The sequence below is a fragment of the Equus caballus genome, chromosome 3 (assembly GCF_041296265.1).
Source record: "Equus caballus isolate H_3958 breed thoroughbred chromosome 3, TB-T2T, whole genome shotgun sequence".
Classification (NCBI taxonomy): domain Eukaryota; kingdom Metazoa; phylum Chordata; class Mammalia; order Perissodactyla; family Equidae; genus Equus; species Equus caballus.
This window is the reverse complement of record NC_091686.1, coordinates 43499957-43527831: the sequence shown is the minus strand read 5'-3', so window position 1 is coordinate 43527831 and position 27875 is coordinate 43499957. Positions and strand designations below refer to the sequence as shown.

The 27875-nt window shown below is 37.9% G+C and overlaps 1 protein-coding gene across 9 annotated transcripts in view; it reads left to right on the top strand.

Annotated features, from left to right (window-relative positions):
• The window catches only part of BANK1 (B cell scaffold protein with ankyrin repeats 1), a 313664-nt gene that overhangs the window by 125031 nt on the left and 160758 nt on the right, over nt 1–27875 (top strand). For all 9 annotated transcript variants that reach the window (XM_070263353.1, XM_070263356.1, XM_070263359.1 and 6 more), the window contains one exon: nt 9890–10086. In XM_070263353.1, coding sequence (XP_070119454.1) covers nt 9890–10086 — 197 coding nt within the window. The remainder of the gene's footprint in view (nt 1–9889; nt 10087–27875) is intronic.

Sequence of the window (27875 nt, the reverse complement as noted above, 5' to 3'; positions counted from 1 at the left end):
AAGAGTCTACCCCACCCACTAGAGCTCTGATTTAATCCAGCTCAGCCAGGGAAGGCAGCCCGCCATAGGAGCTGGCCCCACCCAACAGCAAGTCCTCGGGAAACCTGTGAGCCCACATAGATGGGGTGCCTGGAACCTGTGCAGCCCAGCAAGTGGTTCTGCCTCTGTGGGGCAGGGTGTGTGCAAGGAGTGGGCCTGCATTGGTGGAGTCTGTGAGGCCTCTGCAGGGGGGCAACTGGGTCTGCTTCAGTGGGTGGGGTCATGTGCATGAAGCAGGACTGTGTTGACAGGGTGTGTGACCCTACAGGTTGTGGGGCTTCTCAGCTGAAGAAGACTTATGCTTTTCAAACAGCCACATAGGGGATCAGCCTTACCTTCCAAAGCCTGAAACAATTGTGTGCTCCCATGCCTGGGGCTGGCCCCACTCAGCTGCAGTGCTAAGAGAGTTGACAACAGTCGTGCAGGCCAGAGGCCTGCAGCAATTATAAGCCCCTGAGCCTAGCAACCAGCCACGCTGGGGGCCTACTCAATTAACAGAAAAACTGCAGCAAGAATGTTATATTAGACCTTGTGCCAACTGTGCTGGGACTTCCTATGACATATGATGTATCTGAAGAGTCCACAGCAGCCATACAGAGCAGAACATTGCAACCAGCTGGCCAGAGGGACAGCCTAGCCCCCCTGAGCACCTGCAGTAAGAGCAAACATGCCACAACAGAAGGACACATGTAGTCCATGCAGAGGGCACTCCTGGAACATTTGGAACTGGTCACAAGAGGGAAGCACACTGCTGGGCTTCATAAGGCATCTCTTACATAAGGACACCTATCCAAGGTCAGAAGACCCACCTAATGCATAGATTAGCACAGGGATAGCATAGGTAAGCACAAAGAAGGAGGCAAAATGAGGAGACAAAGGAATATGTTTCAAGTAAGGGACAGGACAAAACCCCAGACAAAGAATGAGATGAAACAGAGATAAACAATCTACCTGACAAAGAGTACAAACTAAGAGCCATAAGGATGCTCACTGATCTTGGGAGAAGAATGGATGAACTCAGGGAGAATGTCAACAAAGAATTGGAAAATATAAAAAAGAATCAATCAGAAATGAAGAATACAATAATAGAGAGGAAAAATTCACTACAGGGACTCAGTAGCAGAGTGGATGATACAGAAGAACAGATCAGTGAGCTGGATGAAAGACTAGAGGAAATCACCCAAGCTGAACAGATAAAAGAGAAACGAATTAAAAAGTATGAGGACACTCTAAGGGACCCATGGGGCAACATCAAGCACACTAACATTCATATTATAGGTGTCTCAGATGGAGAAGAGAGAGAGAAAGGGTGAACAATCTATTTGAAGAAATAACAGCTGAAAACTTTCCTAACCTAAGGAAGGAAACAGACATCCAAGTACAGGAAGCACAGAGAGCACCAAAAAAGATAAACCCAAAGAGACCCACACCAAGACACATTATAATTAAAATGTCAAGAATTAAAGATAAAGAGAGAATCCTAAAAGCTGCAAGAGAAAGGCAACAAGTGACATACAAAGAAAACCCCATAAGGCTATCAAATGACTTCTCAGTAGAAACATTTGAGGATAGAAGGGAGTGGCATGATATATTTAAAGTGCTGAAAGGAAAAACCTACAGCCAGGAATACTCTACCTGGCAAGGTTATCATTCAAAATGGAAGGAGAGATAAAGAGTTTCCCAAACAAACAAAAACTAAAGAAGCTTATCACCAAGAAACCGGCCTTACAAGAAATGCTAAAGGGACCTAGTTAAGTGGGAAAGAGAAGACCACAAATAGGAATAAGGAAATTATCAAAAAAAAAAAAAAGAAAGAAAGGAAGTAATAAAAGCAGTAAAATAACTGGTAAAGGCAAATATACAGGAAAGGTAGCAGATCAACCACCTATGAAGCTAATATGAAGGTCAAAAGACAAAAGTACTAAAATTAGCTATCTGCATGATAAGAGGGTAACAGATACACACACACAAAAAAAGAGGTTAGATATGATATCAAAAACATAAAATGTGGGAGGAGGAGAGTGAAAGACTAGAGCTTTTAGAAAGAGGTCAAACTAAAGAGACCATCAACTTAATATAGATTACTACATTTATAGGTTATTATATATGAACCTTGTGGTCATGACAAACCAGAAACCTATAATAAACACACACAAAATTAAGAGAAAGGAACCCAAACATAATACTAAAGAAAGCCATGAAACCACAAGGGAAGAGAGCAAGAGAAGAAAGAAACAGAGAAGAACTACTAAAACACCCAGAAAGAAAGTAGCAAAATGGCAATAAGTGCATATTTATCAAGGCAACTTTAAATGGCAATGAACTAAATGCTCCAATCAAAAGGCATAGAGTGGGGCCGGCTCCATGGCCGGGTGGTTAAGTTCGTGCGCTCCACTGTGGCAGCCCAGGGTTCAGATCCTGGGCGTGGACGTGGCACCACTCATCAGGCCACGTTGAGGCAGCGTCCCACATCCCACAGCTAGAAGGACCTGCAACTAAGATATACAACTGTGTAAGGGGGAATGGGGGGTGCGGTGTTGGGGAGATAAAGCAGAAAAAAAAAAAAACGGAAGATTGGCAACAGTTGTCAGCCCAGGTGCCAATCTTTAAAAAAAAAAAAGGCATAGAGTGACATATTGGATTAAAAAAACAAGACCTATATATGTGCTACATATAAGAGAGACATTTCACACCTAAAGACACTCACAATCTGAAAGTGAAGAGATGGAAGAAGATACTTCATGCAAATGGCAAGGAAAACAAAGGTGGGGTAGCAATACTTATAGCAGACAAAATAGACTTTAAAACAAAAACAATAACAAGAGACAAAGAAAGGCACTACATAATGATAAAGGGAACAATCCAACCAGAGACTGTAACACTTGTAAATATCTATGCACCCAATATAGGAGCAGCTAAATATATAAAGCAATTGTTAACAGACAAAAAAGGTGAAATAGACAGTGACACAATAATAGTAGGGGACTTTAACACACCATTTACACCAGTGGATAGATCATCCAAACAGAAAATCAATAAGGAAACACTCGCCTTAAAGGACACATTAGACCAGATGGACTTAATAGATATATGGAGAACATTCCATTCAGAAAACGGCAGAATACGCATTCTCTTCAAAAGCACATGGAACATTCTCCAGAATAGGTCACATATTAAGCCACAAAACAAGTCTCAATAAATTTAAGAAGATTGAAATAATGTCAAGCATCTTTTCTGACCACAGTGGTATGAAACTAGAAGTCACCTACACAAAGAAGATTGGAAAAGCCACAAATAGGAGGAGATTAAACAAAATGCTACTGAACAATAATTGGGTCCATGAAGAAATCAAAGGAGAAATCAAAAATATCTGGAGACAAATGAAAATGAAAATATGACATGCCAAAATTTATGGGGTACAGCAGAGTGGTTCTAAGAGGGAAGTTTATCACAAGACAGGCCTACCTCAACAAAGCAGAAAAATCTCGAATAAACAATCTAACAGTGCAGCTAAAGGGACTGGGCAAAGAAGAAAAAACAAAGCCCAAAATCAGTAGAAGCAGGGAAATAATAAAAATCAGAGCAGAATTAAATGAAATAGAGGCCAAAAAAAAAAATATATATATGAAAATCAATGGAACTAAGAGATAGCTCTTTGAAAAGATATACAAAATTGACAGACCTTTAGCTAGACTCACCAAGAAAAAAAGAGATAAGGCTCAAATAAATAAAGTCAGAATTGAAAGAGGAGAAATTACAAAGGACACCTCAGATATATAAAGATTGTAAGAGACTACTACAAATTGGATACTCTAGAAGAAATGGATAAATTCTGAGAATTATACAACCTTCCAAAACTGAATCAAGAAGAAACAGAGAATTCAAATAGACCAATCACCAGTAAGAAGATTGAAACAGTAATCAAACACCTTCCAAAAAAATAAAAGTCCAGGACCAGATGGCTTCCCTGGTGAATTCCACCAAACACTCAAAGAAGACTTAATACTTATCCTTCTCAAACTCTTCTGAAAAATTGAAGATGTGGGGAAGGTTACCCTATGAATCCAACATTACCCTGATACCAAAAACAGACAAGGACAACACAAAAAAGGAAAATTATAGACCAATAACACTGATGAACGTCAATGCAAAAATCCTCAACAAAATACTAGCAAATCGAATACAACAATACATTAAAAAGATCATACACCATAATCAAGTGGGATTTATTCCAGGGATGAGGGGATGCTTCAACATCCGCAAATCAATCAGTGTGATACACCACATTAACAAAATGAAGAACAAAAATCATATGATCATCTCAGTAGATGCAGAGAAAGCATTTGACAAGATACAGCATCCATTTATGATAAAAACTCTGAATAAAATGCATAAAGAAGGAAAGTACCTCAACATAATAAAGGCTATATATGACAAACCCACAGCAAATATCATTCTCATTGGAGAAAAACTGAAAGCTATCCCTCTAAGAACAAGAACCAGAGAGGATGCCCACCTTCACCACTGTTATTTAACATAGTATTGGAAGTTCTAGCCAGAGCAATCAGGCAAGAAAATGAAATTAAAGGGACCCAAATTGGAAAGGAAGAAGCGAAACTGTCACTATTTGCAGATGACATGATTTTATATATAGGAAACTCTAAAGAAGCCACTAAAAAACTTCTAGAAATAATAAATGAATACAGTCAAATTGCAGGATACAAAATCAACATAGAAAAATCAATTGCATTTCTATACACTAACAACAAAGTAGTAGCAGAAAGAGAAATTAAGAATACAATCCCATTTATAATTGCAACAAAAAGAATAAAATACCTAGGAGTAAACTTAACCGAAGAAGTGACAGATCTATACACCGAAAACTATAAAACATTGTTGAAAGAAGTTGAAGAAGACACAAAGAAATGGAAAGATATTCCATGCTCTTGGATTGGAAGAATTAACGTTGTTAAAATGTCCACACTCCCTAAAGCAATCTACAGATTCAATTCAGTCCCTAGCCAAGTTCCAACAACATTTTTCACAGAAATAGAACAAAGAATCCTAAAATTTATATGGAACAGCAAAAGACTGTGAATATCCAAAGGAATCCTGAGAAAAAAGAATGAAGCTAGAGGTATCACACTCCCTGATTTCAAAATATACTGCAAACCCATAGTAACCAAAACAGCATGGTACTGGCACAGAAACAGACACACAGATCAATGGAAGAGAATCAAGAGCCCAGAAATAAACCCACACATCTATGGACAGCTAATTTTCGACAAGGGAGCCAAGAAGATACAAAGGAGAAAGGAATATCTCTTCAATACATGGTGTTGGGAAAACAGGACAGCCACATGCAAAAGAATGAAAAGAGACCATTATCTTACACCATATACAAAATTTAACTCAAAACGGATTAAAGACTTGAATGTGAGGCCTGAAACTATGAAATTTCTTGAAGAAAACCTAGGCAGTACACTCTTTGACATGGGTCTTAGCAGCATATTTTCAAATACCATGTCTGACTGGGCAAGGCAAACAATAGAAAAAGTAAACAACTGGGACTACATCAAACTAAAAAGCTTCTACACAGCAAAGGAAACCATCAACAAAACAAAAAGACAACCTAACAATTTGGAGAAGATATTTGCAAACCATATATCTGATAAAGGGTTACTATCCAAAATATATAAAGAATTCAAACTTCTCAACAACAAAAAAACTAACAACCCGATTAAAAATGGGCAACAGATCTAAACAGACATTTCTGCAAAGAAGATTTACAGATGGCCAACAGGCACATGAAAAGATGTTCGACATCACTAACTATCGGGGAAACGCAAATCAAAACTACAATGAGAGATCGCTTCACTCCTGTCAGAATGGCTATAGTTAACATGACAGTAAATAACAAGTGTTGGAGAGGATGTAGAGAAAAGGGAGCTCTCATACACCGGTGGTGAGAGTGCAAACTGGTGCAGCCACTATGGAAAACAATATGGAGATTGCTCAAAAAATTAAGAATAGAATCACCATAGGATCCAGCGATTCCACTGCTGGGTATTTATCCAAAGAACATGAAAACACAAATGGGTGAAGATATATGCACTCCTATGTTCATTGCAGCATTATCCACAATAGCCAAGACTTGGAAGCAACCTAGGTGCCCATCAAAGGGCAAATGGATAAAGAAGATGTGGTATATATGCACAACAGAATACTACTCAGCCATAAGAAATGATGAAATCTGACCATTTGTGACAACATGGATGGACCTTGAGAGTATTATGCTAAGCAAAATAAGTCAGAGGGTGAAAGTCAAATACCATATGATCTCACTCATAAGTAGAAGATAAAAACAACAGCAGACAAACACATAGAGACAGAGATTGGATTGGTGGTTACCAGAGGGGAAAGGGGGAGGGAAGAAGGTGAGAGGCGTGATTAGGCACATGTGTGTGGTGATGGATGGTAATTAGTCTTTGGGTGGTGAACATAATGTAATCTACACAGAAATCAAAATATAATGATGTACACCTGAAATTTATATAATGTTATAAACCAATGTTACCACAATAAAAAAGTATGATTTTATTAAAAATATAATTCTTAAAAACCTAAACTAATTCTTATCATAATCATCTTTTATAGACATGAATACCTTTCTTCATATATAAATATCCTACAGACATGTTAATATAATATTATATGCACATAGTATATTTAATTTGATATCCTGAAAAAATAATACCAGAGATCATGATTTACGTAACATTAAAATAACTAATATAGTTCCAGTGAATCATTTCAAATTCTTTGAAAGGTTAACTCTGTCATATGTTAATTAAAAAAAACTTAAATTAGAAATTTTCTGGTTATTGACCATGTACGTTAGCAGGCTGAGCATTTCCAACTTAGTTAAAATAAGCAGGCAAAGTAATCCCATTGAAGACAGTGAAAGGGATTGCTGTAATGATCATCTGGGCAGGTTTGAAACTGAGTCATCGTTTTATAAAGGACCAAATATTCTGGGTCAAGCTCTCAGGATGGTAAGTACATTGGAACAATGAAAAGAATTAGGGATCCTAAGGTTGGGGCAAAGATGAATTAGGACAAGGATGCTTTGAACTGTTTGATGCAAAAGAGAGAAAGGGAAACCAACTAATATTTACTGAATGCCTGTTCTGTGTCAGACACCTTGCTGAGCACTTTTTATAAGTTAAGTCATTTAATGATCTCGATAGCCCTACAAATTTGTATGAGGAACCTGGGCTCAGATAGTAGCTTGCTGAGGTTCACATAGTGAGCGTATGGCAGAGCCAACTGACTCTAAGCCCCTGCTTTTGTAACTATCATATTCTGTATTGCCCAAAGGATATGAAGATGTGGGAATTTAGAGGAAATGCATTTCAGCTCAACAGAAGTAATAATTGTGTAATAATCAGTGTTGTCTAACCAAGAAACAGGCTGCCTTAGGAAGTGAAGAACACTGTCATTAACGGTGTGCAAGCAGTGTGTAGGTCATCTCTCATGACTCGAGGAATGCAATTCTGTTACTGTATAGGAAACTGGAACGATGTCCTCCAAAGTTCTTTCATGTCTATAACTTCTCAAAGCATTCTAGTAGACTAAAGGATTTTAAGCTACCGTTACAAATGACGTAAAGAAATGGAAAATAAGGAAGCTAACCTTCAAACCTGTGGTCCACCTTAGTATCAGCAGGGTAATCTTATATCAGCCAAGCTTCTTCCTTTTGTGTGTCAGAAAACATGGTTCACAGTAGGAAGACTGTTAAGACATGTACCCTGAAAAACCATGACCACTTGCTACTCTTTCTGGTGTACAAAAATAGAGAGATTCTTAATGAAGTTTGTGGTCATTGTTTCTAATATTATATTACCTTAAACCTGAGGAATTTACTGACTGAGGAGGTCATTGAGGTTAAAATATGACTGTATTCCTATAAGATTAAACACTTACTTAATGATAATAACATTTTAAGCTGCATTGACAGCTTTAAAAATTCACCAGAATAGCAACGAGCAGGAACAGCGCATAAAGCATTGACTGGCAGGTGATGATGTTTTTTGTGTATTGCATGGTGTGACAAAGAGAGAGATGATCTAGGGCATGTAAAAATCTGGCGTTATCTTGTGAATATTTTTCTTTGTTAACTCAGGCCTGGTTTAATTACAGCAGAAAATTACATTTTATAATACATTTTAATGTAAATAAATAGAAAATTATATCTTAATACCTTTTTTTAAAAAAATTTTATTTTTTTCCTTTTTCTCCCCAAAGCCCCCCAGTACATACTTGTATATTCTTAGTTGTGGGTCCTTCTAGTTGTGGCATGTGGGACACCTCAGCGTGGTTTGATGAGCAGTGCCATGTCCGCGCCCAGGATTCGAACCAACGAAACACTGGGCCGCCTGCAGCAGAGCGCACGAACTTAACCACTCGGCCATGGGGCCAGCCCCATATCTTAATACCTTTTTAAGGAAATACATTATTTTTATTTTGAAAATTGGTACCTACCTTAAACAGTTTCAGCTTTCATAAGCTCATCTTCATCGATCTTCATCAAATATTTGATGATTTTTGGCTCACTGCACACCGTATAAGGGACCCGTGCATTCGTCATTGAACTGTGACTGTAGGGTTACCTAACAACCATTTAGTGCTAACACATTTGAAGGGTAAAATATTTCCTTACAGTGAGTTTTTAACATGTCCTGAAGGTTTTTGTTTGTTTTCTGTTAGAACATATAAACCAACAAAATAATTTATTCGGCCCTGACCCACACAAGTGAATTGAAAACTTAAGGTTTAATTCCCCTCTCTTTTCCTTTTTCTTTTCTTTTTTTGGTCTACAAAAATAGCAAAGAGATAAATCAGGCCAGATTCAAAGTTTTCCAAAACATTTTGTTGAGGCTGTGTTCACTGCTTTAAGCTTCGCCGGGAGAGAACTGAGTCTTGCTTTGACACCTCAGTTTCTCTCGCTCCAAGTCTTCATGTGGCTTCCTCTGATAATACCACAGCTTAGTAAGCTGATGTGTAATTTCCCTCACACATTTTTTCCAGCGAGGTGTCAAAGTGTAGAATTATAGCAAACCATCACTCATCGGGGCAGGGTGGGGGGTGCTTTGTCATTGGTATAGCAGTTTACATTCAGCATTTTATAGGTATGCATAATTAATATATGCGTTCTAATTGATAGGTAGCAAGCAATTGTGAAATTCACTTTCCAAAGCATTGATTTGAAAGCTGTAAAATCCTGATGGAAATTTCCATACTGAAGATGTTTATGAAAGTGTTCACCTGTACTTTCTCTTGTAGTTACTTTTTGAAAGAAAAATTCCACAGAGAAATCTAATATAACCCCTCCACAACTTTCATGTTCATTTTAACTTCAGAAAGAAGCAAGCTAGGCATGGCAGTAGAAAACACGAAGAGGTTTTATAGACAAACTGACTTGATTTTGTTATGTAGTGTTTGCTAATGTAGGAGTACATTCTAAAGGAGTTATTACAATATAATGTTTTTGTTCTGTTGTGTTTGCCTTTAAGAAGCTGATGTGCCTTTCTAAATTAAACTTACCCCACAAGTAAGAGTAAGACATTAATGCTAATGACACTATTAGTTTACATTTATGTTAAGATGAGAAATAGGAAGGGGAGATTCCACATTGCTAAAACCACCGATGGTTTCTTCTATGCAAAATCTCACTGTTTGCTCTGCTTTGTGGGAATTACTTTTAGGAGGAGATTGTGTTAGACTCTTTCTTATGAAATTATAGATAGGATAAAAACATACTAAATTCTGTTACTTATTATGCTTACAGATACTCATTTCAAAGAACTTCCAACTCTTCTCCACTGTGCAGCAAAATTTGGCTTAAAGAACTTGGCTGTTCATTTGCTTCAATGTTCAGGAGCAACCTGGGCATCTAAGATGAAAAATTTGGAGAGTTCAGATCCAGCACATATCGCTGAAAGGCATGGTCACAAAGAACTCAAGAAAATCTTTGAAGATTTCTCAGTAAGTTTTTTTTCCCCGTTTTATCTCTAAATCTCTTTTTATAAAATAAATATGTGTTCACACCCACATTACTCTTTTGAAAATGATGCTACTGCACAGCTGGTTGGTAGTGTCTCTTTGTCATGAGTCATTCATTGTCTTAAAAAGCGTTTGGCAAGATTAGTCAACTTGTTATCCCCCAGCTCTGACTCCACGCTCCCACCCTACACAGCCCTTTGAAAGCGTGCCTGGTCCTCCTGGCTTCTATGCAGCCTGTTCGATATTGGGGAGGAGACGGCAAGAAAGAAATGAAAACCTGTTACCTTTCCTCTTTTGTTCAAGAGTCTAAATAAGACAATATTAGGCAGATGAAATGAGATGCATAATCATTAGATTAAAGGGACACATTTTGACAATCATTCAAAAAAGTCTACTCAATAGAAACTTAATTCTTGTTGCTTACATTTACTTCCCGCATGTGATTCACTGTCTGTCTCTTAAGTCCCAGTTCCATATTACGTAGGCTGAAGCCCCAAATTTCCGAACACTCTTTGAAGGATATTCATTCTGTAAGAATGCAACCAAGGGGAGACTTTGAAGGAAGGGTGCTACCTTAGTACATGAAACACACTTTGTGTTTCCATAATCAACTTTGGAAAAGCCATTATTTTCCATTTGTAGCAAAGGTATGCACATTTTGCTTGAGAAAGTGAATTATACTTCTGATGGCTCTTAGAAAAATATAATAAGACAATGATTGTCTTGGTGAATATGTCAAAATTTGTCTTTGGGTTCTCAGAAGGTAAATAATTTTATTGCCGATGAATAGTTAATACAGAACATTGAAATATTATAAAATAGCTTCTGGTCATTTTAGCATTTATCTGATTACTAGATTAAGTCAATGTGATAATGGATGTCTAAAATTCATCGGTATTTGTGGGATTTCCAGAAAGGAAAATGACAACCAATGTAACTTTTCCCCCACTTTTATGAAATAGCACAATGGTTATTAGAAGAGCATGGATATCACCCACTATCTGGAATTGCAATAGGATATCTTTGGCCTGTATTTAAAAATAATTACAGAGCATGGAGTTTATAATAAAATTAATAAACTATTAGTTTTTATTCTTTGTCCTGCCAGAATGAGCATTCTTTTTATTCCCGGAAAGATTTTTAGATAATGATTTTCACATATCAGGCAAGTACCTTCATTTTAGTAATTATCCACTGTATGTAGTTTGGACCAGGGCACCCTGGCATCTGTCTCAGGTAAGTCAGTGACTCAGTTCACCCTTACATACTTGCCCGTAATGCTATCATTCAGTACCTCCTGGTGCCTGCCTCAATTCGCTACAAACCTGTTCTCGAGTTTTAACTACTGGTGGACTTAAGTGAAAATTTCCCCTAGAAGTCTTCAGCAGAAGTCTTACTTTCTAAGATAAACCCTGATTTTCAAAGAGTGATGCTTCCACTTCTGGTTCTCCAGTGAGGACTCAGCTTTTGACAGAGGTAGCCCCATGCAAACTGTACGTGCTCCATAAAAACACAGTGCTGCATACTGCGGACAGTGGATATGAAAGTTAAGCACGAGGGTAGGATTTGATGGATGTGAAAAATACCTTTCTTTCTTTCTCTCACATCCTCTGGAAACTTATACCTTTGCTCCTGCAATAATAGCACTGATACAAGTTGATTGCTGTCACTGTCTTTAGGTGACTTCACTCTTTTATACTGGCTGCATGCTAATTTTGCAGAGTTATACTTAATTGTTCTAAGAAATTTGTTAGATTATTTTGTATATTTCTTCTCTTTGCGAGCTGTTACTTTTTGTCAGAATGTCTGTAGTACTGCAGTAGGTAGCCACTGCCATTATAGACAGGATAGACGAATGATTTTGTGAATGTTCTACTGTCAGTAAGGAAGTGACTATAGCTGTCGCAAGGGACAACAGCTCTCTGAGATCATTCCATGGCTGCTGATAATTTTACATACAATAATTCTGCCGGCTACCAAAGGCCTTTTTGCAAATATGTAGTTGAGGAAATAGGAACATATGTATTAGGTTGTGAAACCATGGGAAAGTGTGTTCCCTGTTGATTTATTCTCCTAGTTATTCTTTTAATTATCAATTTATTTAAAGTAAATCCATACTTCCTTAGAGAAAGTATGCCACATAGTCACAGGCTGACATGATGCCTTCTACATTAGGGTAGCTATGCCTTTACGAGTCTGTCTAACCTGAGAGAGAAAACGTGCCGTCTCCTCGTTCCGCTTCAATACTTTCTCTTTAACAAGATATACATAGTTTTAGCATTATAATCATGTGCTGGTGAATCTAAGATTGTCACGTGTGTGTTCGACTTTTCCATGAACTATGGTTTTAGAATTGTTGAAAGGAGCAGACATTCTTTTTAAGTTTAAGGCTTACAAGCCATCAATGGACCACATTCTGTACTGAAGAAACATATATTTTTAAATTCAAATAATATTTTGCCCCCAACTGATTTACTGATTTGTTCAATTCTTGCTAATCCCCCATCAGTGAAATATCATTCATTTTAGGATCTCACAGGGTATCACAACACAGTGAATTCGATCATCACTGAATAAAGTGGGTAAAAGGAAAAAGCCAATAATGATTTTTTAAAACACAGAAAAAAAGAAAATCTTGAGCAGGCATTCATAAGCAACAAGTGGCACCCGTATCTCAGTGTAATTTATGTGAGGAGGAGGAAGGAATGTCAAATCACAATCCTTATGTTTCTTCATGATGTTTTTTCTTTGAGAGGTTAATAATCTGTATGAGTAAAGCCTCTTCATTATGAATGAGTGGCTTTCCTGTTTTGATAAAGCTATCCAATTAACACCTACACTTCTTTCATGATTTCAGTACCGCTATAGATAATAATACCATATATTTCCATAATCCATAAAGTCTTTCAAGTAAACTACTCAATTTTCAGTTTCTGACAATGTCTCCTGGGAGAATTAATATGAAAGGTGGCTGGACAAAGGGCAAAAAGGTTGGTTTTGAAATCCACAACTGAGTGTGAACCACAATTTGCTTAACTTAATTCTTGAGGAATTTCCAGACTATGTCAAACAATGAATAGCAATATTGTTGATTACTTCAGTTATCTAGAAACTTATGTTTTCAATCAGAAATACCTGAAAAATTGAAAACAAACTGGAACTTGGCCACAGATTGAGAGGCACTTTGTGATTTAAGATAAAGAGTACAACAAAAATTAGAAAGTGTTTTAAGCAAAATAAGTGATATTTTCTTGAATTCTTTTGAGAATATTACTCCATCCATCTCCTTCAGTTATCATCAGTGTGAAAGTAAACAGGGAAAAATGTACTCCTCTGTTGGCCAGCTGTGGAATCAGGGCACCCGCAGGTATTTACCTGTCTGGGGAACAATATCCAGATAGGATCCTTTTCCTTCCACCACAGTGTCCATTCGTGTAGTTTGGTTTATAAGTTAATAAGATCTTAATCATAATAATCTTCTTAAATAATTAAATTTAAGAAGTAGAAAATCAGCCCTCCATGCACTTTATCTAGCTGGTTTTCAGAGGACTCCGCCTGGGAATCTTTCTATTGCCCATGTATGCGATGGGATTCCTGTGACATCTTGCTGTCACTCATTTACCCCGACACTGCTGTTTGACCCTGTGGACAGTGGGCTCGTGTGTGTGTGTGTGTGTGTGTGTGTGTGTGTGTGTGAGAGAGAGAGAGAGAGAGAGAGAGAGAGCAAGAGACAGAGAGATAGAGAGAAGTTGATTCTGTTGCCCTCTAGTGTCTGGCTGACAATGACCCTGATCTTTTTCAAATTGTTAAAGGTTTGGAATGAAGGTACAGAGGGTAGGTGGTGAAGCCCTGAGAGTACCCCCAATGATTGACTGACTAATGTAGAGAACCAGTTATTCACAAGTCAGCCGTTGTGTTTAGGCCACTGAACATTCACTCTTCTTGGCCTTTTATTTCTCTCAGTCTTAGCATTGCTCTTAACATTGTTCATTTGGTACTTTATATACTTTTTCTTCTCTAGTAGATTGTTCCATTGAATTTAGTATATATTAGTGTGTGCTGACTGGGTCTAAATGACAGCATGGTCTGCTTTGCCAATGTAATTTTTCTTTCTAAGTGTAGAAGTTGACCCTGGGTCATGGGCTTCCCTCCCTAGTCGTCAGGTCCACAGGAGGCACTCAGCAGGTATTTACTCATTGACGGGGCAGAAGGCAAATGTCAGATTTAATGACTTATTTGATCTCATTTAATAGCCTTAAATAGGTCCCATGTTTTAAATAAAATAATTGATCATATTCTCTCTTTATTCAGGATTTTTTCTAAAGTTTAGTGTTAGAGAATTCATAGACAAATAGCCTAACTGCTATCTTCAGCATATATTTTTAATAGGCCAGCTACAGTAAATTTTAGAATTATGGCCTTTGTTGATTATTGATGTTCTATTGGAACTGAAGAGACTGGATCAAGTTCCACGACTGCACTTGATGCCTGCGTTACACTCAGTGCCTGCCTTACGCTCGATGCCTGCCTTACTCTCAGTGCCTCCCTTACACTCGATGCCTGCCTTACACTCAGTGCCTGCCTTACACTCGATGCCTGCCTTACACTCAGTGCCTCCCTTACACTCAGTGCCTGCATTACACTCTTGGCTGCCTTACACTCAGTGCCTGCCTTACACTTGATGCCTGCGTTACAAAGTCTTGGCTCACTCATGCTTTTGGGCTGCTAAGCAATCTCTGTCTAAAGTCCTTTTGAATGTACCACAGTGGCGATTACAGAATTTATCCTTCTGCAAGTCCTCAAACCCAGCTTTGATGCCCAGATTCTGCAGCCCTAAACATCTTGTTAAACCCTTCAACTCCCCTCTCTTCTATGTCAAATTTTCCAATTTTGTCTACTCACAGTCCCTTGGGATTCAGCCAGGTCTAGATTTGAATCCTGACTTCATCAAATATCGTTTGCATCCTTGGCTAACCTGTTTGTTTTCTCTCAGCTTCAGTTTCTTTATCTGCAAATGGGGGAAATAACTCCTTTCAAGACTTTATGAAATAAACAAAGAAGCATGAACTATATAGTAGATCCACAATAAATGATATTGCGTTCACCCTAGTTTCTTTTGATTTATTGTTATTCATATCAACTTTAGACCCCACCATCAATCACACCCTCTCTTTTTCATCATTAATCTCTCCCATTATACTCTTTATACTCCCCTTAGTTTCTTCTCTGAACAAACATGTTCAAATGCACACACACACACACCCTTCCAACAACCTTGCTTTCTCTTCGATCTCTTTTTCAATACCAGAATTGATTGAAAGAGTGGTCTACACCATCTGCCTCTTCATTTCACTCAATTCTTCCCTCCTAGCAATCAAAGCTTTGCATTTAGCCTATTACTGAAGCTGCTTTGTCAAAGACCATGAGTCGTCTGCTCTTTATTAGCTCCTCTGGATTCCTCTCGGACATCCTTTGGCTCGGGCTTTGGCACTGGTTTCCCTGATCCAGCCCTCTTCCTGAATCTCCGCTGACCCCTTGTGACTTTCTTTTCTTACCCCATCAGCTAAAGTTCTTTCTACACAGTCTTCTCTTATGATCAATACTGAAATCATTGCCTTTAACCTAGACCTTTCTCCTAACTTAAGACTCCATTTTCAGTTTGCAAGCTGATTGTGTCCATGAGGAAATGTTACAAGCATTTAGACATCAACATACCCAAATGATCCCTTTCCTTCATCCCAGTTAATGGCATAATTATCTGCTTATTGACTTGGCCTAAAACTTGAAGGTCATTTTCAATTCTTTCAAGATAGTTACAAATGCCATTTATGGAGACTAACTATGCAGCAAACCCTGTGCAAAACACTCTAATTCCATTATCTCATTTAAGCTTCCCAACATGCATGTGAGTATACTATTTCCCATTTCCCATTTTTCATATGAGGAAATAGACTTATAGAGATGAAGTAACTTGCCTGAAGTCACTCAGCTAAAAATATTTGTGACTAAACCTTGAACCCATTCTCATAGCTTCCATCTCCCTGATACAACCCCATTCCGACCATCAATTCAGTCACTGTATCTTAAGAGTTCTGCTCACACATCATCTATTGTAGCTGTTGCTTTGTTTCATTCTCTCTGTGGCTCCCTTGGTTTATACCTTCATTGTCCTTCTTTTGGCCTAGTGTCCTGAAAAGGCCTCCTAACAGATCTTCTTTCCCAGTCTTTGTGGCATCAAACCATCCCATATTAGGCTGCCTGCTGAGGACCTACCACAGAGCAGCACAGCCCACTATTTTAGCCTCATCTTTAATTACACACTCAGTCGCCAAAGTCCATTTGCCCTTCCTTCATTACATTATTTCAAGCTATTACCTCTACCTAGAATGCCCTTCCTCCTAGGTAAATATCCTGATCTCTTAACGATCCCCAAATCTCAGTTCAAACTCCATCTACTCCAGGAAACTTTCATCGAAAGACGCTATATGTGTGTACCTCCACTGTACGCCTTGAATCTCTATTGCAAATTTTAGCATAATCTAGGAAAATTGTGTGATAGAGGCTGAGAGCATGTGCTCTGGAGCCACCTGAGTCTAAATATTGGCTCTGCTACTTTATTGCCATATACCCTTGAGTAAGTCACAATCTCTCTGTGCTTCAGTTTTCTTGACTAAAATGGAGATAAAGATAACACCTTTCTTTGTAGCATTGTTATGATAATTAAATGTAAGTACATGTAAAACAGGTACAACAAAACCTGGAAACTAATGAGCACTCAATAAAAGTTAACTATTTTTATGTATTATTGTTCTTCTGTTCTCCGGACTTGGAGGGCCCTTGCTTTTGTGAAACTCCTTATAGAGCCATGTGTCACTAAACAGCAGGGATATGTTCTGAGAAATGCCTCATTAGGCAATGTCATCATTGTGTGAACATCATAGAGTGTACTTACTCTACACGACCTAGCTTATATGGTACTAATCTTATGGGACCACCGTTTTATATGTGGTCCTTTGTTGACTGAAAAATCCTTATGTGGCGCATGACTGTAGTTTAAAGTAAATACTAGTGAAAGGATTTTACTTTTATTCTTTGTGTGGTTTGTTTTCACATCTGTCTCTCCAATAGACTATGAACTGCATCATTTACCACCACATCCCTAGTACTTAACATGGCCTTTGGAAAATACTGTGTGGGTTCACTACACACATGATGAAATGTATCAACCAGTCAATCAGTGTTGCTTTGTCAACTTCTCAGTTCCTAGAGAGAAGTATTACGCTCTGTTTATTCCATCATCCCCATTGCACTTACCATAATGTCTTGGGGTTGTAGATAAGTGTTTATTGAATAATAACAATAGCAAAGAATCATTTCCTAAGGAAAAGTTTGTAAAAGCAATATTTGAATAAGTTCATCCAAGATCAGAAATAAATGTTATTTTCCTGTAGTTTTTTAAGAGAAGTGACTATGGGAAAGTAAAATTCAGATAGAAAAAACATTAAACCAAAAAAAAAAAAAAAGGCTAGCAGCTTCCAGGAACTTTCCATTAGTGAAAGAGACATTTAAAGCTGTTCATTCTCACGGTACAAGTGGTTTGGACCTTGGCAAATATTGCAGTGTTTTAGTGTCAGAACCCACACGTGATCTTCTTGAGACTCTCCAAATCCTCCACAACTTTGCTCTTTTATGAACTAGATTCAGGCCAATGCAATGTATTAAAACGTTATCCAACGCGTTTTCGCATCATTTGTCTAGATATCTAGAGCTATTTTGTGATTTTATTTATTTATTCATTTTGTTACTAAAATGTGTTTTCTTAGAGACAGACTATCTAGATTTGCCAGTTTTCTAGTTAGTAAAATACCGGTCCTGGCAACATTAGGCATTTGCATAGCAAGTACCGCATGATAAAGTCTGTGTGTGTTACTTAATTGCAGATGGCAAGGGTGGGAAAGAGATCTTAGGCTCTTTTTGTGAATATCAGAGACGTAAGCGGTTTTAGTTCGTATTTGCTATTGTCCATTTAATAAATTCTTCAGCCAGTGACCAGTTACTGAGCATGAGGACACTATTTATTGCATTTGCTGACTATTAACATTATTACTGTGAATAGTTTCAATGAATGATTTTGAGTAGTAGAATTGTAAATACCATAGGTTTTGAGCAAGTCTTAAAAAATATTCACATGGAAATACACAGCTATGAATATATCCAGATCAGAATGGACATTGTTTTGACTTTTTCTGATTGCGCACATTTGCCGTGAAATTATGAATTGGCTGTTCATATTAAGTCTACTGATTTAAGATTCTCTAGCTCAGAGGGCTTGTTCCTACAGCATTACCTCAAAGGCATCTTAGAGTTCATCCAGCTCAAGCTCTTTCTTTCTGTTGCATACAGATCTGAGTCAAGAAAGGGAGAAAAAGAAGAAAAAACAAACCAGGCTTTATTGAGTGCTTCTATGTAGAACATTATGCTTTGTACTTTCATTGTAGGTCCTCATACTAATCTGTGTGAATTAGGTATTTTTACTCCCATTTTACAGATCAGAACTTCAAAGACCGTCATTTGTTTGGCGTTATGCACTAATCTGACAGAACTGTATTTCTCACCAAAACCCAACTATTTTTCATTTAACGCTTTTTTAAAATTACTACATATCTCTGTCTTCCTTAAAATTAAATATCATTAACATGTTATCTTTCATTATTCATCTTCAGTATTTATTTTCTGATAATACACAAATATGTCAATAACTGTATTGAATCTTATATGGAAAAAATGATGTAAGCATTGGAGCCCAGAAACCAAAGAGGAGAAAAATCTGTCCCTATGTGCACAGAAAGGCTTAAATTCATTTGGGAAATATATTTAAATTGAGATTTTAAATATTTTTGTTTCACTATTTTGGTTTTAAAAAGTGACTTATGGTAACCATATAGAAGACTTTTTTTTTCCCTCAAAGCAATTATGAAAGAAGTAAATTGATATTTTATCCTGTATTATAGCATATTGTATTTAAATGAAATGATGTCTAATGGAGCAGCATGCGGTCATTTCTGTTTGGAATTAAAAGACTTGTCTGGAAAAAAAGCAGTTATGGGATTTGTAGGGAAGCACATGGATTCAACTCCTGATTGTAATTGCATTTGCATTTAATGGAAAAAGAGTATTTCAATGTAAAAGAAAAAAATGTACAATATGTCTCTCCCTGAATCATGAGTGCTTAAGGCTGAATCCCCTTGGCGGCAGTGTACTCAGGGAGCGAAGGACCTCAGGCAAAAGACGTTCTCACTGCTGCTGAACTTGTTCACAATAAATAAAGTGATAGTGTCCAGCAGATGATAAAAAAGATGAACATAAGAATGTCCAAAACATCTTAATAAATATTAAAAGACCCCTAAATGGAAGGCAGTGTCATAATTGAAATCACATGGAATTTTTCCTAAGATAAAATGAGAACAGAATTTTAAATAAGAAGCATTTCATGGGAAAACATGAAGGATGCATCTAGGTGGAGGAGCGGAATGTGCAGCTGTGGCGAGTGGGCAGAGCACACGTAGGCTCTGACTTCTTGGACCAGAAAGCCTAGTCATGTCCTATGATGTTTTTCATCGAATATATATCTTTTGATTTGTTTACAAAAATGACCTAGGAAGAACCATGTATCTATTTTTTAAAAGCTTTAACGTTTAATCTTGGATTTTAATAAAATATATATCGAGAAATGTTTTTAGTGCTCAAAAGAGCTCATATACACATTCATGGTAGGTATTTAAAAACCCAGACAATAGGATTTGTTCTTTTACTAAAAATAAAAATGAAAAATGCAATGAGATTAATCAAGATGCTTTTCATTCCTTTAGTCTGCTCTGTTTTTGGAAATATTCTCTTTTCTAAATGTTTGTCATTATTTATCAAGTCAGGGGAGAAAAAGAATTAAAAAAATAGCCAAAACCAGATTGCCATTTATTGGTGTCTTTGATTTCATGCAGAATACCATAAAGTAAAGACACAGATAGAGAGAATGGTTACCATTTAAAGGCATCATTATTATTATAGTCCAAATTATTATTGGTAAAAATAAAAGTAAAATTTTTGAAAACAGATTTGTTGGCTTTTAATAACTTATGTCTATTAATAATCAAGGCTCTGAACATGTGCTAAAGGTCTATTTGGTCTTCCTACTATATTACTTATATAGCTACTTTTGCTAAGAATTTAATGTAGTTCTTATTCTTTATTCAGTTATTATTCTTTATTCTTTATATATTCAACTTGAATATTTAAACAAGTTGATATTTTAAGAACAAAATATACAATCATACATCCATTTTAATTTCTGAGAAATGACACGTTTCATTTTCCTTTCTTAAAATGATTAGGATATGAATGCCACTTACAAATTAACATCTGCATTTTAAAGAGCTCAGTAGATCAGACATTTCTTATTAGTGGATCACTTATCTGTGCCAAGCTGAGGTTTTCTCTTTATAGACTTGGATCTGATTTTACAGAGAGCCTGTCCACCTTTTGACCGCTTTAAGTCCAGGCATGCAATCTGATTAAAGAATGCAGTAGGTAAACTTCCATTGGGAGTAGATAGAACTAAATACATACCCACTATCTTTTGTGTAGTATTGATAATCTCAAACCAACAGTGGTACAGAAATAAATAAATTTCATATTTGGTACATTGCAATGAGACAATGCATTCATTTACATTTTTCTTTTAATTTAAAAGAACTATATGGTTATTTTAGAATATTTGGAAAATACAGAGAAACATAAAGGTTATTTATAGTCGCTTCATCTAGAAATAACCACTTTAAACATTTTAATATGTTTCCTTACATTTATCTTTGGAAACTTAAATGAATTTAAGTGACTCAAAACCCATTATTTAGCTAGGAGTCTCTCATATTCTAATTATCCCTAGAAATTTTAGAATAAGAGATTTCTTTTCTTTGCTAACAGTGCATGGCTCCATGCTCTGGCTTCTTTTTCACGCTTCCAGGTTCTGGATGGTAACATCATCCTCCAGCTCTCCCCGTTCTGGACAGTGTTGTCCTTTCCTCCAGATTCCCACACAAACCCCCTTCACAGGAGACCTCTGTGTGAACAGTAAGTTTTACTGGAGGTGTCGGGCCGTGGAGGGAGTTTCACTGTAGCAATGACCCTTGGTACTAATCTTCACCAATGATGATCAGCCCTTTTGCCTCCAAACACTCCCCCAAAACAGGCCTTATTACTTCTTGGCTCTTGCAAACTCTCAAGAGTTTGGTCATCTTATTTCATTCTTGTCAATTGATGTCCTTAAAATACCATTTTCACTCTTCAGACAATTTATCACAGAATTCAAAGAGAAAGTCCTCTCTCTCCCTAAGAAGAACCCTGCTCGGCTGTTAAGGTACATACATTTGCTGCACATTATTTTTACAAACTTGCTATATTGTAAAAACAATTTATATTCTGTTATTTTAATTTAAAATTACATTCAACTCCCTTATTTATTATTACAGACTTCTTGTAAACGAAATAACCTAACTTTTAGTAGCAAAATAATCTGAGATGAATCCTTTTGGAGATGAACCCAAGAGGCTGCTATTTGGAATCCTTTGCTCACACTTCCTCGAGATGATCATCAGAGAGGATCACCGAAAATTCCAGCAACTGCACCAAAAAGCAGGCATGGCCCTGTGTGAAAAGTGTAAGAGCATTTAAACAAGTTAGAAACCCAAATGGTGCTTATCAGGAGCAAGATATCAGGTGCTGGTGAGTCAGGGCCGCAGCACCGAGGACGGCCCCAAGGTTGATGTGTGTGCGGAGCCAACAGAAGCAGGAAGTGGCTGAGTTTCCCTAGTGAGGACAGGACAGTCCCTACATCCAGGTCCAGCAGCTGTGCTGTGGACCTCTTAAAGTTCTCTGACTTTAGACTAGAAGGGCTTTTCCTTGATAAAAATTTGCTTCTCTAGTTTGGATTTAATACCCTTCTTACAAAACCAGTACTTACTTCTAGGGAGTCATCCATGACTGACTTGAGGAAAGGAAAGAGAAATCGTAACATTTAAGAGCATTTAGCAATAATATTTATTTAATCACATAATGTCCTGCTTTGATAATGTTTGGGCCTGGACAAGCATTACCACAGACAAAGAGAAGAGACATTTAACCTAATACTTATTTGTTATTGTTTCAGTATGATAATCGATTAAAAAGTGAAAAATTCAGTCAACTGATGAGTTGCCTCATATACATGATACCAAAGTTTACTAATTATTCATTAAAATTTTGTATAAATGCCTTGTTTTAGAAATTGCAAATACACAAAACCAAAAATTCTCATTGTTTTGATTTTAGAACTTGCCTAAAATGTGCTCATAGAGCTCTAAAATCAGATAAAAGCATATAGGGGAAAAAAAGAAAGAGGAAGAGTGGAGAGGCAAGGTGAGAGAAAGAAAGAGACATTTGTGTAACAGAAGAAATGGGTAAGGCAGGTGTCTGTGATATTTCTGCCTACTCTGTTATGTGAGAACATACTCATTTTGAATTATTTCTTTGCACATTTTCTCGGAGGTTATATACTCAGTGCAACATATAAGAGACAGCTTAATTCAAACAGGAGAAAATGTGAAGGTGCTTTTCCAAATTTGTTTTAGGAACTATGAGCTATTAATTGAGAACATTGTCATTAGGCTGTACCTCAACAGAATGACCATTGGTGTTACCCATCTCACCTCACTCTGGTGGGGCTCCAGCCCATGCGCAGAGGAGCTCTGAGGAGGGTCCCACAAGTGGGCCTCGTACCCACAGTCCATCCCTTTCCTCGGAGGGCTCTTCTTTGTTTGGTGTCACGCATTTGAAATGAAACCAAAGTGAGTGTTTAGCAGCACAAGCCTTTATTCAATGGCCAAAGACAGGAGAAGTGGGAACAACGTTCATAAATCAACTTCTCAGCTCTTGGGATAAGCAGCTGTTATAAGGGGTCAAGGTAATGAACGGGAGGATATTCACAGTTATTCGGGAAACTGGACAGCCTTTGGGGGAAGCAAGAGTGCCTCCTCTTTTCTTTCCTTATTTACTTATATCCTGCCATTGCCTTGGCAATCGTAAACTGTCCTAGCGCCAGTGGGTGTGTTAGGCAGCACGGTAATGGATTACAGTGAGCATATAATGAGCTGTGGGGTCTATGTCAGGTCCAGTCAGACTGCCATGCTGCCTTCAACCAGTTTTAACTGGTTTTGACTATATGTCTCAGCCATCTCCTCCTACCTCTGTTTGTGATTTCCCGTAAGCTAAAGAGAACGTGTTAGGCTTGTTCTGAGCAGGCCTGTGGTTAATGTCTTATGGGTTCATCTGGCCAGGTAACAAATCCCCCCTCCTATGAGCTGGTCCTCATTTTTGAGGGGGGCGGAGGGGCGGAGGGGCGGAGAGCAGACTGCTCTACGACAACACAATGACCATTACCAAAGACAGTTCTAGCCACTAAGTCCAGTGAACAGCTTAAAATAATCTCTCCCTAAAATGATGTTAGTTTGGTTGAACAGAGTCAAGCAAAAATCCCATTTGTAATTCTTAGTAAGAGCTGTTCACTGATGTCACAGCTGCTGTGTCTCACTGTGTTGCTACATAATAAATGATTCATATCTTCGTAAAGTCCCTAGAAGAGCTAATCTTTACATGTACACAGGGTGTAACCCTCAAAAGTTCTCCTGGATTCTTATCCCTTATTTTCTGCCTCCCCATGGAAGAAAACAGAAGCAACAACGGGGGTCAGGAGAGTCCCCGGATAGTCTCCTTGTGGGACAATCCTTTGGGGGAAAAGAGGGCCAGCACCGCTGAGAAAGGCAAGATGAATGAAGTGTCTGAATAGTCCTTTAGTTGTTTCTTTTCCAACTCAAACACTTAAAACATATTATTGTATTATCAATTTGTATCAGCCTAAGTGAATTAGCTCTTAACTCCAACAAAGAAAAGATTTCAAAATACAAATATAGTGAATGTTTTGTTTCCAGTTTTTCGACTAGGCATGATGTGTTATTTCCATGATTCAGGTTTTCTACATCAGAAACACCACCTTCTCATAAAAGAGTGCACACACATTTCTCATAATATAGGCATTTCCCATCCTTCTTATAACAGCTTCTGTTTTTTCTCCTTGACTTCACAATTGTGGAGTAAATTTTTTTACCCCAATTGCATAGCCCATATTTTTTTTTAACATTGGCTTTTAAACCAATATTTTTTAACAATACTTTATTGTTAAAAAAATGATTTTAAACATTAATGACTTTTGAAACCCTAGAGGGCGCTTTTGTTGAACCCTGAGAAGTGACGCCTCATCGCCCCTGGTAGAGGAGAATCTTAGCCTTTTGAGGAGCTGTCGTAACTTCATTCCTAAATGAGATTTATCTTGCAATATGTATTTGAATATCTATTTATTCTCACTTTTTGGAAAACATTCTTTACACCCACAGTAAGCCCCTCAGTCTACAATTTCAGCCCATCTCGCACTGTCCTACTCTCAGAGTCTATGATAAACAGCTGCGGTGGCAAATTGAGTCACAGCAAGTGTCTATTTCAGAAGAATTTCCAATCTCTGCTCTGATCTTCATTGTTCCAGATACCATAGCTGCCTGGAATGCAGCCATGGTGTAGGAGAACAAGCAACGATATTATTTGGATTACCTGTTGGCTCAGTAGGTAGTGATTTTAATGCTTATTAAGTTAAAATTAATTGAATACCCACAGATCACAGGCAATTCATGAAGACAATAGAAGGAAACAATACATATGTGCTTAAATTCCTACTCAGGAGAGATCATTAGTATATCAGTAAAACTTTTTTCAAGGTTGAAACAGTATTTCATTCTAAACAGATAATTCATTATCTTTGATGTATTTCCTCCAGATGCTAGTGATCTCCAGTACCCTTACAAGGGTCACACCTCTACATACAGTGGCTAAATAGTTTGTAAGTCCCTTGGAGTCCTAAGTTTTTATAATTCTTAGACTTCTGATTTCTCAGAAACTTCCAAACTTGAGTTCTTTTATTTTTCTCTGGCTTCTTTCAAGTCGATTAGCTTGTGTAGAACAGAATAGTCCAGAGCTGTCACTTACGCACCTGCTGGTCAACAGGAAATGCAGTTTCAGTGAGCGCAAAATTCATCACAAATGTTAATGAGAGCAGTCAGTATTGAGCCCCAGCTTCAGAGAGTGGCCCTCGTGAAACAGACACAATGGCATCGTGCTTTCAGAATGAAAGTACACAAACACAAATTGATTAAAATTTCATTGGGAAAATATGAGTCTTGGAAATTCTCCTCTTATTAATTGGTATTGAATTTCAGCATTCTTGATGCTTGAGGATAGAAAGAGGTGTTGAATATAATTCCATGTAGACTAGGTATATACTTTTCTACTGGTACTATGGCATCATTTCTACTGTAAATTTATCTAAAGTTCTCTCTCAGGTCAAATTACATACGAGAAAAGTACAGAACTATGTATTTTTTTAAAAAAGAATATTCATCAAATGTCATAACTCTGAGCCAAGCAGTATGATTTCTTTTTCATCTTTCCTTATGTAGCAACACCTTCCTTGTGATACATATGGATGTGAAAAATTAAAGATTATGTCTGACTTATTTTGCCTCATAAAATGTAGTATAAAAGGAAAATAGATGGTACCAGTTGAAGGCTAAATTTTGGATTTGTTTTAAGTAAATTAATCAACTCTCACTTCAGCCAGAAAATCAATGGTGTCTCCAATTTTAGTTTAGTAAATCAATTTATTGATTGATTCAACAAGTAGTTACTGACTACCTATTAGGCGCCTGGTATTATTCTAAACACGGGGAATTAACCGACTGAAACTCCTGCCGTCATGGAACTCAAAATCTACTGAGAACAAAGACAAATTATAAAGCAAGTAAATAATTAGACATATAATGTGTCAGATGGACATTAGTATTTAAGGCCAAGAAGAAATAGGAAAGACTACCTTGTGTAGGGTGGTGTGTGGGAGGAGTCGGGGGAGGCAATTCTGAAAGGAGTTGTCAGAGAAACCCTCACTGAGCAGGCAGCCTTTGTTAACAACCTGCCAGCTGAGGGCCATGCAGACATCAGGGAGGAAACTGTTCTAATAAAAGAAAAAAGCACAGCGAATGCAAAGGCCCTGAGGTGGTTGTGCCTGGCATGTCCAAAAAAGAACCAGCTGGCCAATGCTACTGAAGCAGAGTGAATGAAAGAGAAAGAGAAGAGTAATAGATCGTGCAGAAAGGCCAGCATCTGTGGGCCTTGTAGGCAATGGTGAGGATTTGGAGAAAGAAAGCCATTAGAGAATTCGGAAGAGAGGCCTCTTCTGATTTAACTCTCTGGCTGTTGTTTGGACAACAGGCTGTAAGGGACAAGGGCAGGAGGAATAAGAACTGACTGGAGACTGTTCCAGTAATCCAGAGGACAGGCGATGAGCTGGCGATAGCTTAGACTGGGCTGGCAGCAGCAGAGACAGTGAGGCGTGGTCAGATCTGAAATGGGCCAGGGTTTTGCAGGAGTTAGATTCTTTGGTAGTGGGATGTGAAAGAAAGTGAGGAGTTACTGATGTCTCCAAGGATTTTGGTAGAAGCTCTAGAAGGAATGAATTGCGTGTGTTGAGATGAGGAAGACTGTGTGAAGAACAGCCTTGCTGGGGAACGTCAGTAGTTTGGTTTGGATGTATAAAATTTGAAATGCATAGTAGATATTTCAAAGTTTAGAAGCTGCGGTGATGGGGCACCAGCAGAAAAGACCGAGAATGGGCGGCCTCTGAGGTGGGAAGAGACATCAGGAAATCTATTGACCTGGAAACCAAATGGAAAAAAACATTTCACAGGGGAGGTACTGATCAACTGTGTCAAATGCTACTTGCTGACAGGTCACCTTGGTAAGGACAAAGACTTCACCGATGTGGTCATCATGAGCAGTTTGTGTGAAGTGCACGGAGGCAAGGGGTGTGGGAGAGGTGACAAAGCCTTGACACGATTAGAGAGGGTCAAGACAGACAGGAGGAGAGGAGCCGGGGACTACCGAGCAGAGAGCAGCTGTTGGGGTGTTTTACTATAAAGGCAAGCAGAGAAAAGGTGACGTAGCCTTTCCAAATATTGAAAAGATGCAACAGTGATTCATTGGAAGAAGAGAGAGACTAAAATTTTCTAGTGAAGCGTGAGCTCCGTGTTGCTTTGGGAATGATGCTGATGAATATTTTACTCTGTTACTTTGTCCCAAATGTGTCTTATTAGCTGTTTGTGAGAACAAGAGTGAAGCACGGTTCTGTGTCAGACGCATTTCGTCACAAATGGTTAGGAATCCCCGATGAAAATCTCCTGGGGAGGGGGACACACACGCAGCCTCCAGCAGGTGTGAGTGTCTCGGAGAGAAAGTGAACCATCAGGGAAAAAATCACAGCACTTTTCATCTGTCAGATATTAACGTCCACTCACATTGACAAATCTTCAACTCACATCCTTGGTTCGAGCCTATGGCTGAGATTTCAGCCTAAGCAAGCACATTCTTCCCTTTATTGGTGTTTAATTTGCTTTTCTCAGTACTGTCGAGTCCACTTATTCAAATCTGGCTCTCACTAAAGTATCAGTAAGCCAATTAATCCATTTCCTTAAGGAGAGCTCTCTATTACAAGAGTGGGTAGCTGCTTAGGCCTGTATTGAATCTATCCATCTTGCATTTGGTGGGGAGAATGCCAATTATCCAGGCAATCTGGTTCATTACCA